General features: G+C 41.1%; 2 protein-coding genes across 3 annotated transcripts in view; one reads left to right on the forward strand and one right to left on the reverse strand.

Moving 5' to 3' along the window:
* QRSL1 (glutaminyl-tRNA amidotransferase subunit QRSL1) overlaps nt 1-742 on the reverse strand; it is a 29,289-nt gene extending 28,547 nt beyond the window's left edge. For both annotated transcript variants that reach the window (XM_061131911.1, XM_061131910.1), the window contains exon 1: nt 589-742. In XM_061131911.1, the coding sequence (XP_060987894.1) occupies nt 589-612 (24 nt within the window). In that variant the 5' untranslated portion in view covers nt 613-742. The remainder of the gene's footprint in view (nt 1-588) is intronic.
* Nucleotides 743-828: 86 nt separating this feature from the next.
* RTN4IP1 (reticulon 4 interacting protein 1) overlaps nt 829-16,074 on the forward strand; it is a 49,313-nt gene continuing 34,067 nt past the window's right edge. Inside the window, exons 1-4 of the mRNA XM_061131912.1 lie at nt 829-1,503; nt 6,236-6,387; nt 10,094-10,162; nt 11,216-11,340. Of these exons, the coding sequence (XP_060987895.1) occupies nt 1,230-1,503; nt 6,236-6,387; nt 10,094-10,162; nt 11,216-11,340 (620 nt within the window). The 5' untranslated portion in view covers nt 829-1,229. The remainder of the gene's footprint in view (nt 1,504-6,235; nt 6,388-10,093; nt 10,163-11,215; nt 11,341-16,074) is intronic.

The raw sequence follows: 16,074 nt of genomic DNA on the forward strand, positions 1-16,074 counted from the left end.
AGTCTGGGGTGCTTGTGGGACATTTGGAAGAGATGTCCGGAAAACATTCATAAATATAGCCTACCGTTCAAAAATGAGGTGGAGGAAATGGAGACACAGGTAAGAAAATCGTTGGTATCTTGGAGGTTGTTGAAGCTTGGAGAATGAATATATGCGGGGTGGGGGTGGGGAGCTAAGAATCACTAGTTTGGCTTTTGCAAGGTACCGATTTGCGGGCTCTTTAGTGAGGACTGCATCAGATGAGTGTAGCGGACAAGGACTAGCTAAATCCCCCTTACATGGCAGAGCCTACCTCGAGGCCATCAAGGGCTGGAGGCAGCCTGAGCTAACGAATAATCGAGAGAAGCCACTCTGCCTTCCACCCCACAACGCCGCGGTGCAGAAGCCTTCCCCGCTGAGAATGTAACTCCGGACGGATACATGGAGCACAGCCTAAGGACTCGGAGGTCCGAATCCCCCAAGGTTCTAAGGAAGAAGGCAGCGAGGCTGACCAAGACGCGGTCAGGAAGGGGGACCCCTCGTCCACAAGAACAAGGATTCCCCAAATCTTCCCGACCTCTTGGACCCTCAGCAGACAATTCGACTCACTTCTCGGAGGGTCCGGCCCAACATGGTTCTCGTGTCCCGTCTGCCACCACAGGGACCAGGTGACGAGGAGGAAAACAGAAAGGTCAGTTGCCGCTGCTGGTATTACATGGGCGCAGCCATCTTTGATCATCACAGAACCTGTCAGCACCGAGCTCTCGGATTGGTCGAATTGCAGCCCAAGGCAAATGATCTTTGCACACGATTGGCTGGCGCCGCTAAGCAAGTCCCGAAGGGAAAGAGAAACGGTGGCAAGGAGACTGGGCTAGGGTCGCGGCGGAAGCCTGGAAGTGTGTGAATTTCTGTGGCGTCTGGATCGCGAGAGGAGTCGGCTTCTCCCGCAGAGGGCTTCCGGGACAGGGCAGGATTTTAGGGGTTTTGTTTTTAAGGGGAGAGGGTGTAAGGGAGGAGGAGAATGAATGGCATACCGATTCGAATGTTAATTGGAGCATTTCACATGTGAAGAGTAAAGGAAATCCATACTCTTTTTACTTTGATTGCTCCATTAGTCTGTCTTCATTTTAAAATTCTCAGCTTTGAAATCGGCCAGGGTGTTTGGCAGAATTTGACGGAATTCAGGTGTGAGGGTTTGATCCCGTTTAAGTGCCTTTTAATTAGGGCACGTAATTCAACCACTGTTTACAATGGGATTTTTGAAGACCTGTGTGTTTAGAAGAAATGCACGCAGTGCGGTTTGCTTTTGGAGAAGCCAAGTTGTACAAAAGCCTTCAGTTCGAAAAATTAGTACTACCTCTCCAAGAAGCACTGTCATGCCTGCTTGGGTGATAGATAAGTATGGGAGTAATGAAGTGCTTCGATTTACCCAGAACATGATGATACCAATGATTCACTATCCAAATGAAGTCATTATCAAAGTTCACGCTGCAAGTATAAATCCTATAGATGTTAACATGAGAAGTAAGTTTCAAAAGACATTGCTCATTACCTTTTTTTTTTTTAACTTGAGACAACCTCATCAGGGATCAGTTTTAAAAGATTAGTTGTTATTGACTACTTTTTGGGGGGTTAACACAAAGAAATGGTTTAGGCTTTTGACAGTATCTCAGTAGGTAGTTCAAAAATTTTTGAACTGGCAATGTCCATGGTATGCTTTAATCTTTTACAAAATATAAGTTTGAATTGCTTCCAGTGCTACCTTAAAAATGTAAATTGGGATTTGAGAATTGTATCCACAGCTAGCTTTCTGGTACACTTTGCTGGGAACTTTATGATATTCTGAGGTCCATCACAGGTTTTAAAGGTATAGTTATATTGTCACATCAGTTCAGAATTTGCCTTTTCATAGTAATTTGTGTTTGCCCTTCCACTACTCCCAGCTTTTTCTAATGGTCCAGAGGACAAAGCAGCAGAACAGGATGCCAAGATATGGACACAGTACTTTTCCTCATTTTGTTGTTGCGGTCTGCCCTTGGAAGTTAAAATACGCTTTTCTGTTGTGCTCCATCTTCAATGGAAATAATGTTATCTTAATTTCTGCTAGGGGTTATTGACAAAGCTTGGAGTGCACTCTATTCCTTATGCAGTTATTACAGTGCTGAAAAGATTGATTACTGTTTGTGAATTACTTTAACTTTGGAAAATAATGACAAAAAATGAGCAATTGAAATGTGGCTAGTCTGAATGGGGATGTACAGTTAGTGTAAAATATACACTAGATTTCAAGACATAGTAAAAAATGAATGTAAAATGTCTTATTAATTTTACATTCATTACATATTGATCTGATAATATTTTGGATATATTAAGTAAAGTATTATTAGCATTAATTTCACTTTCTTTTCACTTTTTAGTGTCTGCTTGAAAATTTTAAGTTAGATATGTGGCTTGCATTACATCCCTGTTGGACAGTGCTGATCTAGATATATGAGGAACAGCTATTACACATTTCTTTGTGGGGAAAGAGATACAAGTTTAAATGATTTTATGGTGATGGCCCCATGAAATATACACGTGTATTCCGTTTGTTTGCTTAGAATAGTTGCTACTAGTAGGTGTTTCAGCTTATTCTGTTTCCATGGGGCATGAAGATAATTTAGTTTTTCTCAGAATTACCTTTTTTTAAAAAAAGTTCTGTTGTTTATTTTGGGTTGTGCTAGGTCTTCCTTGCTGCATGGACTACTCTCTAGCAGCAGTGCTTGGACTTCTTGTTGCAGTGGCTTCTTGTTGCAGTGGATGGATTCTAGGGCACGTGGGCTCAGTTGTAGCTCCCAGGTCTAGAGCACAGGCTCAGTAGTTGTGGCATGTGGACTTACTCTGTGGTATGTGGGATTTTTCACATAAGGGATTGAACCCATGTCTCCTGCATTGGCAGATGAATTTTTTACCTTTGAGCCAACAGGGAGACTCGTGTTAAAATTATCTTTAAGTGGTAGATTGATACCTAGTGAGCAGTATGTATTCACCATCTCCTTGATTATAAGCTCTTTGAAGGTAGATCCCATGCCCTTTTCAACTATAGCCTCTTTTGCTGTTTCACATATGTAGCTGTCATTCAGTCATTAATGTCATTTTAGATGTTCATTCTAATTTGATTACAGAGTAAAATATATTTTTTTTAATCCATGAGCAATTTTTAAAAGCTTTTTGTCTTTGTTTAGATCTGTTAACACATTATTGACCAGAGTATTTTTGTAGAAATCAGTGCCTGTGGCCAGCAATTTTATTAAAGATCTCTGGTCAGTAATGTTCGAGTGACAAAAGACGTATTAATACATCTCCAGTCAATAAGTTGTTAACTTTTCATTTCTTTGAATGCACATGCACAGTTTATGTATTTGTGTTACATTGTACATTTTAATATTAGTACAATGGCTGAATCTGGACTTTCTTGACTGCTATTTAATAACACATTTTACTTTTATATAGTATTCTTGAGGCATCATAGTTTTTTAATGACTTGACTGGGTAATATTATTTGTAGTTATCCTCTGTATTTCCTGCCCATGGATTCTTTTTTGAGAATGTATGATTATTGTTGCAGAAAATACCTGAAATGGTAGCTTGGAGACATGAAATTGTAAACTATAGGGAGCATTATTTCTCTTGACAAGAAAGCAGGGACATGTCTATTTTGAAAGATGAGAGCCACCTATTTTTCTGGAGATGGCTACTGTTGTTGGATATAAAATCGTAAATCATATAAATGGGTAATGAAAAATGAATAATCTTAAAATAGAAAAAAAAATGCAGCCAAGAGCATAATACCAACAAAGTTTGGTTTCTTTAGATGAGATCAAAGCTTTTGAAACTGATAGCAGATTTAGGATTTTCCAGGTCATTCCATCTCTGAACCGAACTGATCACCTCTAACAGTGGCACAGAACTGCTAAGCTTCCCCATTCACTGTCTCTAAGAAGGTTCTCAGTTCCTAACTACCAGCTATTTCTGGATTTGGTACTAGTTTAGCCGGTACCAGTGAGCCAGGACTACTTAGTCGATATCCAAGTAACCGAGAAAACAGCCTTCTTTTGCAGGCTGTGAAGCTCAGAAAGGGACTGGAGTGTTGTTGTTGTTGTTCTTTTTTGGGCAGCTTGAAAATTTGACTTGACTAAATTCCCACTTTTGTTGATCAAATCACATAGGAATTTCAGTGAATAATTGTTTTATTGTGTTTGAGAGGTGGAAAAGGAATGTAAGACAGGAAGACTAAGATGTGATTTCTGTGAGTATTACATGGGAAGTTATCTTCCCCCTGGTAGAAGGCACTCCTCACTAGCCAGCTGGCATATATCTGATATTGGCATGGTGGCCTTCAGCTTAGATTTTCTGGGACTTTCCCAACTTTAAAATGCTTTCTTCCATGTGTCTTGATTTTTTATTAGAAAAACAACTTCTGCACTCCCCTGTCAGCCTCTCTGCCTGTATTCTCTACCTCTTGCTGTATGGATTAAATGTCATTGTTCCTATCTGAGGCCAGCCCTCCACCAAGGTTCTAGACCCCATGCCTGCTCACCCACTCAGGAGCATTGCTTCAGCAATTGTCTCCTGCATTTTCAGTGTGTTCCTTTCCACTGGATCACTTACATTGGCATAAAACTTGCTATTATTTCTCCACTCATAAAGAGGACCAAAAGAAAAGGCTTAAAAGTCCTTCAGTGGGCTTCCCTGGTGGCTCAGGCGTGAAGAATTTGCCTGCAATGCAGGAGACTAGGGCTTGATCCCTAGGTTGGGAAGATCCCCTGGAGGAGGAAATGGCAACTCACTCCAGTATTCTTGCCTGGAGAATCCCATGGTCAGAGGAGTCTGGTGGAGTACAGTCTGTGGGATCACAAGAGTCGGACACAATGTAGCAACTAAACCACCACCACCCACCACCAAAAATCCTCCCTCTCACTTTGCCTTCTCCAGCCGCTGCCCCATTTTCCCACTCTCTATAGCAATCCTATCAATATTTGGAAGAGCTGAATGTTCTTATGGTGTTCAGTTCCTCATTCCCATTCTCTCTGTCACCCCATGCCATAGCAGCTGCTCCATAAAAAGGTCACCAAAGACTTCGGTGCTGTTGGATCCAATATTTTGTTTTGGGGGGGGAGTTTTTTTTGTTTCTTAAAGGTCTGTTGGCAGCTCTTGACCTTGTTTGAAAACTTTCTTCCCTGGCAGCAGCATCTGACTTCTTTAAATGGCCCTCTTCACTTGACTTTCTGGATATCTTTTCACTGGCCAAGCCTTCTTGGGCTCCTTTGCTGGTTTCTCCTCATCCTTAAGATCTGATGAGGATGAGTGGGAGAAAAGGGGAGACTTTCAGAATAATTAGTGATTCTGGAGCATGAATTATGGTGCAGGACAAGCAAAGATAAGCAAGGTGCTTATCTTGGAGTCCCTCATGTAGCAGAAATGTTCTCAGGAGGATGTCAAGCAGAAAAGATGACAGCAGACACTTTTGTGTCTTAGGAAAACCATTTTATGTGTGGAAGATGTGTAATAAACTACTTTGGATTATTATATGTAGCCAGTTTATTTGGGAAAAAAATAGTGATCAGAGGAACATTTTCAGTTCTGTTTAGTTGATATTTATGTAAATATTCTTAAATAAAAAAGATATATAATAACACAATCCGCCTGATTTAGCATATCAGAGTTGATGCAGCCAAGTGGTTCTTTTCCATTTGGGAATCTTACACTTAACCCAAAGGTGTTTTAGAAACATTTTTTGGGAGACAGGGACAATTAACTCGTAGACCAGTGTCTTAGTATAAGGTACTATACCTATACCTTATTTATTTGCTTATTAACTTCAGACAACTTTAACATTTATCTACTTCATCAGCCTTGGCTTCAAACCATTTCGTGTTGAAAAAGTTCATGAATGAATAAATTAATAAGGAAACCATCTTCAAAGACCAGTTCTGAAGACTGTTTCAGAATTAGAATTTCAAAAAGTGATTATTTGTTTAATTAACTATACTCCAATATAAAATTTCTTAAAAAGTGATTATAACTTTCCTAGTAATTTTCTTTGAAAGGAACAACACTCATTGTTTTTATGCTTTCCTGTGTGATGGTAAAAAATTTATAAGATAGATTACTTTATAATCTACTTGAGGATCTAGAATTGTACCTGGCCCATAACTGCAGCAGTTTTGAAACCATCCCATTCTTTTGGAAGAAAAAAGTAAATTGTATCTTCTAGGTGGTTATGGAGCCACAGCTTTAAATATGAAACGTGATCCTTTACATGTTAAAATCAAAGGAGAAGAATTTCCTCTGACTTTGGGTCGGGATGTGTCTGGTGTGGTGATGGAGTGTGGACTTGATGTCAGGTACTTCAAACCTGGAGATGAGGTGAGTTATCACATTCCACTGTTCCTTTTCAAAATTGGCTGGTTTCATTCTCCTGCTTTTGGAAGTATATTCCATATCACTGACCTTTTCTTCTTCTTTTCAACGAATATACTGAGCTTTGGCTGGAACCCTTTTCTTGGTTCAGTTCATGGTTCTGTTTTCTGGTTCTGTCACAGTAGCTTGCTGTGCTTGACCATTGTAAAGCTGGTGCCTGAGAATTGCAAGACTTTACGATACGTGAGGGAAAGGAGGCTCAAGAGGGGGGGGATATATGCATACTTAGAGCTGATTCATGGTGTTGTGCAGTGGAAAGCAGCACAGCGTTGTAAAGCTTATAAAGCAATTACCCTCCAATTAAAAAAATTTTTTTAATAAAAAATATAGACAAGTGAAAAAAATATGATTGGGACTTTTTAAGTCTTTAAATGACCATTTCTATCTTATGGGTTAGATGGTTTTAAAATAGCTAAAGGTTGATATAATCACCTGTCCCTTGTCACTTTGAACTTTTATACCAAGAAATTAAAGTCAGCTCATAACAATAGGGCTGTTCTAGTTGTTTTTTCATTAGGAAAAAAAAAACCTAATTTAATCTCTGTAAAGTAAGTACAGTTAGGCCAGTCTACAGGTGAGAGTCAAGGTATAAAGAGGTCACACAGCAAATAAGTGATAGAAGCCAGGATTAAAGCTCCAGAGAATATGTTCTTGCTGGTGCTCTAAGTAGCGAGTAAATACAGCAGGATTTACTGCTGTCTACATCCAATGTCGACATTTTAGGAATCAGCGAACTAAAATGGACTGGAATGGGTGAATTTAACTCAGGTGATCATTATATCTACTACTGAAGGCAAGAATCCCTTAGAAGAAATGGAGTAGTCCTCATAGTCAACAAGAGAGTCCAAAATGCAGTACTTGGATGCAATCTCAAAAACAACAGAATGATCTCTGTTTCCAAGGCAAACCATTCAGTATCACAGTAATCCAAGTCTATGCCCCGACCAGTAATGCTGAAGAAGCTGAAGTTGAACGGTTCTATGAAGACCTACAAGAGCTTCTAGAGCTAACACCCAAAAAAGATGTCCTTTTCATTATAGGGGACTGGAATGCGAAAGTAGGAAGTCAAGAAACACCTGGAGTAATAGGCAAATTTGGCCTTGGAGTACAGAATGAAGCAGGGCAAAGGCTAATAGAGTTTTGCCAAGAGAATGCACTGGTCATAGCAAACGCCCTCTTCCAACAACACAAGAGAAGACTCTACACATGGACATCACCAGATGGTCAATATCAAGATCAGATTGATTATATTCTTTGCAGCCAAAGATGGAGGAGCTCTATAGAGTCAACAAAAACAGGACCAGGAGCTGACTGTGGCTCAGATCATGAACTCCCTATTGCCAAATTCAGACTTAAGTTGAAGAAAGTAGGGAAAACCACCAGACCATTCAGGTATGACCTAAGTCAAATTCCATACGATTATACTGTGGAAGTGACAAATAGATTCAAGGGATTAGATCTGATAGAGTGCCTGATGAACTATGGATGGAGGTTCATAAAATTGTACAGGAGACAGGGAGCAAGACCATTCCCAAGAAAAAAGAAATGCAAAAAAGCAAAATGGCTGTCTGAGGAGGCCTCACAAATAGCTGTGAAAAGAAGAGAAGCGAAATGCAAAGGAGAAAAGGAAAAACATACACATTTGAATGCAGAGTTCCAAAGAATAGCAAGGAGAGGTAAGAAAGCCTTCCTCAGTGATCAATGCAAAGAAATACAGGAAAACAATTGAATGGGAATGACTAGAGATCTCTTCAAGAAAGTGAGAGATACCAAGGGAACATTTCATGCAAAGAAGGCCTCAATAAAGGACAGCATTGGTATGGACCTAACAGAAACAGAAGATATTAAGGAGAGGTGGCAAGAATACATAGAAAAACTATAAAAGATCTTCACAACCCAGATAATCACGATGGTATGATCACTCACCTAGACCCAGACATCCTGGAAAGTGAAGTCAAGTGGGCCTTAGGAAGCATCACTACGCACAAAGCTAGTGGAGGTGATAGAATTCCAGTTGAGTTATTTCAAATCCTAAAAGATGATGCTGTGAAAGTGCTGCACTCATAAGCCAGCAAATTTGGAAAATTCAGCAGTGGCCACAGGACTGGAAAAGGTCAGTTTTCACTCCAATCCCAAAGAAAGGAAATGCCAAAAAATGCTCAAACTACCGCACAATTGCTCTCATCTCACACCCTAGTAAAGTAATGCTCAAAATTCTCCAAGCCAGCCTTCAACAGTATGTGAACCCTGAACTTCCAGGTGTTCAAGCTGGTTTTAGAAAAGGCAGAGGAACCAGAGATCAAATTGCCAACATCCGTTGGATCATCGAAAAAGCAAGAGAGTTCCAGAGAGACATCTCTTTCTGCTTTATTGATTATGCCAAAGCCTTTGACTGTGTAGATCATAACAAACGGTGGAAAATTCTTCAAGTGATGGGAATACCAGACCACCTGACCTGCCTCTTGAGAAACCTGTATGCAGGTCAGGAAGCAACAGTTAGAACTGGACATGGAACGACAGACTGGTTCCAAATAGGGAGAGGACTATGTCAAGGCTGTATATTGTCACCCTGCTTATTTAACTTATATGCAGAGTACATCATGAGAAACGCTGGGCTGGATGAAGCACAAACTGGAATCAAGTTTGCCAGGAGAAATATCAATAACCTCAAGATACACAGATGACACCACCCTGCTGGCAGAAAGTGAAGAAGAACTAAAGAGCCTCTTGATGAAAGTGAAAAAGGAGAGTGAAAAAGTTGGCTTAAAGCTCAACATTCAGAAAACTAAGATCATAGCGTCCTGTCCCATCACTTCATGGCAAATAGATGGGGAAACAGTGGGAGCAGTGGCTGACTTTATTTTGAGGGGCTCCAAAATCACTGCAGATTGTGATTGCAGCCATGAAATTAAAAGATGCTTCCTCCTTGGAAGAAAAGTTATGACCAACCTAGACAGCATATTAAAAAACAGAGACATTACTTTGCCAACAGAGGTCCATCTAGTCAAGGGTATGGTTTTTCCATAAATCATGTATAGATATGAGAGTTGGACTATAGAGAAAGCTAAGTGCCGAAGAATTGATGATTTTGAACTGTGCTGTTGGAGAAGACTCTTGTGAGTTCCTTGCACTGCAAAGAGATCCAACCAGTCCATCCTAAAGGAAATCAGTCCTGAGTATTTATTCAGTGGAAGGACTGATGCTGAAGCTGAAACTCCAATACTTTGGCCACCTGATGGGAAGAACTAACTCATTTGAAAAGACCCTGATTCTGGGAAAGATTGAAGGCAGGAGGAAAAGGGGATGACAGAGGATGAGATGATTGGATGGCATCACTGACTCAATGGAGATGAGTTTGAGTAAACTCTGGGAGTTGGTGATGGACAGGGAGGCCTGGCGTGCTGCGGTCCATGGGGTTGCAGAGAGTTGGATGTGACTGAACTGAACTGACCTGACTTCCAATGTGGTTTGACTTGGTAAATCCAGAATCATTCTAAATAATATATTGATATCATGTGAAAGTAACTTTTGTTTGGTGGGTTGTGGACTTGTGCTTTTTCTCACAGGGTGTGGGGTATGTGTTGGGGAACACTGTCATGCTTAGCTTTGTTCTAAAAAGATCTGTTTCTAACGAACAGTGTGTGTGTTTCAGGTCTGGGCTGCAGTTCCTCCCTGGAAACAAGGCACTCTGTCAGAATTTGTTGTTGTCAGTGGGAATGAGGTAACTCGCCAGTTCTTCGCTGAAGTGCTGTTGGAAAGTGGAAACAAAGACTGACCACTATCTCTGAGATAATTGGTGTTTTTTGGTTGTTTTTTTTTAAATCAGGTTCAAGTTTTATGGGTAGTTTCAAAAGAACTGAGAGAATAGGAATTTTTAAAAATATTTAAAAATGTATTGGATGTCATTTAAATAGGCTGCCTGCCAGAGCAGTTATCTGTATCTTGTGGAGCAGGGATTTGTGAGATCTAGAAACCCTGCTGTGTTCTTTGGTTTTATCCTCAGTGTAAATTGTTGAAACCAAATATACCAAATGGAGCATACTGATTCATCATAAATGGAAGCATTGGAAGTATCAAGCTGTTTCAAATAACTTTCAAAACAGGAGTCTAATCAAATGCAGTCAGGAGGCCTGACAGTTTAATTAGAAGGAAAGGGGTTGATATTAAGGAAATTGGCTGCAGAAGGGAGAGCAGGAGAGGGAAAGGGGTATTCCTGAGATTAGAGAAGTCTGGAAAGATTGTGCTGTGTGTTCAGTTGTGTCCTGGTCTTTGTGACCCCATGTGCTATAACCCGCCAGGCTCCTCTGTCCAGGGCCTTTTCCAGGCAAGAGTACTGGAGTGAGTTGCAGTTTTCCTCCTCCAGGGGATCTTCCCTACACAGCGATCTGACCTGCATCTCCTGTGTCTCCTGCAGGTGGATTATTTACCCATGGAGTGAGAGTAAAGGAAACAGCTAACCACAAAAGCAAATTAGAATGTATTTATGAGGGCTCAAGGTGTATTTGGATTTGTTTCTGGCTGTAGTTAGGACTAATGGGATCGTTGAATGTGGTCTTTTTGTGACGAATTATACAGCTGTATCCAATAATGTAACCTGTAAAACCTTACTGACCCTTCTGCTTGGCAGATTGAGTCGTTTGGAGAAATTCCTTAGGAATAATCTTAGAGCGGGGTTTATGATAATCACTGAACCTGGTAGACTGTTATGTGTACTTAATTGTGTTCATAGGTTCACAAGTCACTGCTTATTTTTGACTGTTGTCTTCAAATCTAGGTGTCTCACAAGCCCAGATCGCTCACTCATACTCAAGCCGCCTCCCTGCCGTACGTGGCTCTCACAGCGTGGTCTGCCATAAACAAGGTTGGTGGCCTGAACGACAAGAATTGCACAGGAAAACGGTGAGCGTCAGTGGTAGCACCTAAAACTCCCTTCTTTACTTTGGTGAAGTCTTTGCAGAGGATTTGTCAGAAGCATTAAAACTAGGATCACTTACACGAGCAGAATTGTGCGAACATTTCAAACAATTTTTAAAGAACTCTTCTGTCCATTTCTTTTTTAAATCTCATTCTGTTGATTCTTAGCTCAATCAGTTGAGAATTTTAAAAAATATGTAGATGGATGTTAGGAGTCTAATCCTTCTAAAATGATGCAAAATTTTTGTATGTCAGTCTCTGGGAAGAAGATCCATAGCTTTCATCAGATTCCTAAGAAACATTAAGAATGACTGGCTTATGGTTTTTGAAGAATGATTTTGAGGTACCACTGTTTTTTTCCTAGGAGTTGCTCTTCCGCTTGCAGGTTTCTATGAAAAACAGATATAAAGTCCTTGAATACTCATGTTCTCTCAGGCTCCTTTAGGCAGGTCTGGTGCTTCCAGAACTTGCAGATACGTTTGTTGGGTTTGCAAAAATACAGCGACGATGCTTTAGATGTTCTTGAGTTCATATTCAAGAACTTTCTAGCCCACTCAGGCACTTCTTCTTTGTGAGTTTTATTTTAGGTGTTCAGTGAGGCAACACATAGAACATCAGTGGCACAGGTTGTAGCCCAAAGGCACACCGTACCTGGTGGTGCTGTTATTACCGGTATGACTGCTGTATCCTTGGTGTTTCACAAAGTTGGCAGCGTAGAGAAAACTGATGATTTTATTATTTGGTAGGAAAACTAGAACCATTCAGTGATTGTGGGGAAGGAGAGGGGTGTAGGTGGAATTTCGTTTCCTGATCACTAAAGGTTGTGCTGGAAAAAGAATTGAAGTTCTGTGTCATTCTATATTCCTGTTGTTATGAAACATGGCACTTTAAGTTTAGTGGAAGCTTAGTAGCTTTTTCTGAAAGCAGCGTAAAGGCTATTCAGCTAATGAGGTGCTATCCTTCATTGTAGAATTGAAGGCAAATATTTATTCAAAAGGTCAACCCTGTTAAAGCTTTTGGGGCTTATCATTCTTGAAGTTGCCATTTTGGCCCAACACTTTGTTTAAATTAATTTGACCATGTAGGTCTTTCTAATGGTTTGTCTCCGTTAATAACTTTAGAAAAATCATAGGCAGCATTTTTAGACATGTATTATTATTGTAGGCTCTGCAGTGACATTGATTCTTTGCTTTGTTTTTCCTTAAAAAGCATTCAGATTTCTGTGCCCACGTGACCACTCTGGGTAGAGAGCTCTCATTCCTTTGCTGGTTCGGGCTCTTTGGGCATCGCATTTTTTGTTTTTGTTTTTTAAGTATTCTGTAGAAAATGAGTTCTGTAACTATCTCTGCTTGTCCCAGTTGATCATTTGCTTTATGGGTATTTTATTGTCTTTTGTTTAAGCAATAATGGCTTGGAACTGGGCACGTAGAGGCCTGGGTTCCTCTTTCTGCTGCTAACTAATCAGCTGCCCACATGCATGCATTTTGTGGTCTCTGCTGTTTCCACCAAGGTACTGAGAGTAGACAGTGAAGGTTGTTGGGTGGGCTTTGAGAACTGGAAAGTTTTATACCTTATAAAATTGATTTAAGCGTTATGTTGAGTCTGTGCACACTGATGTAGCCGTGTGTGAACCACCCTGGAGCAAAACCCGCTGTAACGAGGCTCGCCGGCTCCCACCACGGACTTGGGTCGCATTCCCGCCTGTGCAGTGGCTCCGAATGCCTTTGCTGTGAGTGGCAGTGGGAACCTGGTCCTTGGTGCGCTGGGAAATTTCAGTTTACTGAGATTACTGCACACGATAGTAATAATGCCCCCCTCTCTGACTACTTGCCTGTGAGAATCACATGGGAGATGTGAGCGCCTTAAAATACTGTAAAAATACTTCTACATGAAGAGATTACTGTCGTAGTGGGGTTTTACTAATGTAAACCCAGAAGTTCCAGTGTCCAAAGTGACTTTTTTCAGTTTGACTATCCTTTGTGATTGGTGGAGCATATTATGGCTTCTCTAAGCAATAATTATTCCTTTACTGTTAGCTGTTGGCACTAAGGCAGTCTTTAGTTTGCACCAAAGCAAATCAGTGTTTGTTGTCCAGCACCAACATTGTTTTTCTAACTAGCTGATTAAAAAAAACCCCAAAAAGTAACAGTGACAAAAGCACCCACCTTGGAAGATTTTTACAGGCTTTCTTTGTAACATACAGCTTTTTGAAACTAAGACAAAGCTTTCTAAGGCCTCGATGGTGTTTTGCTTTTCCTTCTTTGTTCTGTCATTATATTTTTGCCACAACTGAGCATCAGTGAACCAAGGGAATAACTTAATATTGATGTTATGTGTCATTTTTGCCCACACTTTGGTATCACTAGAGAAGTCACATGAAATGATTTCCTTGTTATCAGCCCGTCCATAGTTTCTTCATGACTTATTCAGTAGGAACCCATAGATAACTTAGAGTTCTCAAGATGAATAGAACTTGTTTTAAAAAGTGGTTACACCAGGTATTTTTGAGAAAGGGTTCTATCTGATGGTTATATTTATCAGTAGTATCATGCTCTGCCTGAAATACATCTCTTGCTGGAAAGTTATACTTCACTCGGTTTGACAGAAGTATTAGAAAGTGTTAGAAATTGAACTATTCCTCCTCCGCAAAATAAATGTCACTTCTAAACTGTGTATACCTGAAACTCGATGCAGTGGATTTAGGAATGCTCTTCCCTGTTTCTTTTTTGAGATTAGACTTTAAGACAGTAAAATTTTGTCATGGAAGTGTAAATTAGGTGTCTGGTTAATTCTGTTCATAGAGTTAGACAGACTGAAACGTAAAACATTGGATTTCCCCGCCATATGCCGATACCAGTAATCACATCAGCTTCCTTCTTTCTGCTGCTGTTACCTGCCTGTCCTTCACCCTCCTACCCACCTGCCTCTCCCTGCTATCCACCCCACCACCCCTGGGAACTTTTGGGTTTTCATTAGCACCCGACTGGCTTGTACGGGGGAGAACAGACAGGGGAAGGAGAAAGTGTACCTGCTTGAAGAACTCCTGGGGTTGGAGGAAGTGGAGAAGGAAGGCTGCAGCTCTGGCCTGGCCAGTGTGCGGCGATGGGTCAGGCGTCCACCTGGACCTGTTCTCCAGAGAGCTCTGCGGGCTCAGCTAAAGGAATCAGCAGAAAACTCTTACCTAACCATTGGTGGTTTACAGATAGTTACCACCCACTCCCCCCCACCCCCTGCCACCTAGAAAACTCTCTTGTGATGCACTGGTACCTCAATTCCAGCCTGGCCAGGCAGCTGCAGGTGTTCTCATGGGTCACAGCTGACCGAGCTGTTAACCCAGCAATACTTTTCCGTTCTTCCAGTTTGATCTCTGAAGTCTCCAGCACTGTAAACCACTTTCATTATGCTCACTTTTTCCATGGTTTCAGGGACATTAGACACCTTTAGTTTTCTTCTTGCCTTTAAAACCAGTACTTGTCTTTTTTAAAGGCTCCCTTTTCTCTCCCCCAGCCCTTTAACCATTACTGTTTTCCAGTCATCCCCTCCTCTGTCTCCCAGGGTTCTCTCATCTGCTCCCAGCTTCTTTTTCTGTCTCAGTGATTTGCAGATGCCTGTTTCTAACTCCAACCTCTACTCCATCCCATTCAGTCCGATGTTCCCTTTGTAGCTGAAACTCAACTCGTGCAAAACAAGACTTACTACCACCCTGACTCTTCTTCTGTATGCCTACCGTCCACAAGCCAAACTTGGTATTGTTCGCAAACCCAGCTCCTCTCCTGCTCCTGCGCCCTCCCTTATTGTCCATGTCATGTAAAATTTAGGATTGTTGTCCGAATTGGAAAGATGTCTTACAGCTTTAATGAGCTGTAAAATTCCAGGGCATCTCACATTTTCTTGTGCACTGAATAAGCCCAAAATACATTTTGATTGACAGTCTTCATTAACTGTTGTTGTTCAGTCACTAAGTCATGTCTGACTCTCTGTGACTCCACAGACTGCAGCACACCAGTCTTCCCATTCCTTCACCGTCTCTTGGAGTTTGCTCAAACTTCTGTCCTTTGAGTCAGTGATACTATCCAACGATACTATCCTCTGTCGCCTCCTTCTCCTCTTGCCCTCAGTCTTTCCCAGCATCAGGGTCTTTTCTAATGAGTCATCTCTTCGCATCAGGTGGCCAGAGTATTGGAGCTTCAGCTTCAGCATCAGTCCTTCCAATGAACACCCAGGACTGATCTCTTTTAGGATGGACTGGTTGGCTCTCCTTTCAGTCCAAGGGACTCTTCAAGAGTCTTCTCCAACACCACAGTTCAAAAGCATCAATTCTTTGGTGCTCAGCTTTCTTTATAGTCCAACTCTCACATCCATACATGACTACTGGAAAAACCATAGCCTTGACTAGACAGACCTTTGTTGGCAAAGTAATGTCTCTGCTTTTTAGTATGCTGTCTAGGTTGGTCATAACTTTCCTTCCAAGGAGTAAGCTTCTTTTAATTTTATGGCTGCAGTCACCATCTGCAGTGATTTTGGAGTCCCCAAAAATAAAGTCTGTCACTGTTTCCCCATCTATTTGCTATGAAGTGATGGGACTGGACACCATGATCTTAGTTTTCTGAATGTTGAGCTTTAAACCAACTGTTTTCACTCTCCTCTTTAACTTTCAGCAAGAGGCTGTTTAATTCTTCTTCACTTTCTGCCATCAGGGTGGTGTCATCTGCATATCTG

The sequence above is a fragment of the Dama dama genome, chromosome 28 (assembly GCF_033118175.1).
Source record: "Dama dama isolate Ldn47 chromosome 28, ASM3311817v1, whole genome shotgun sequence".
NCBI classification, from domain to species: Eukaryota; Metazoa; Chordata; class Mammalia; order Artiodactyla; family Cervidae; genus Dama; species Dama dama.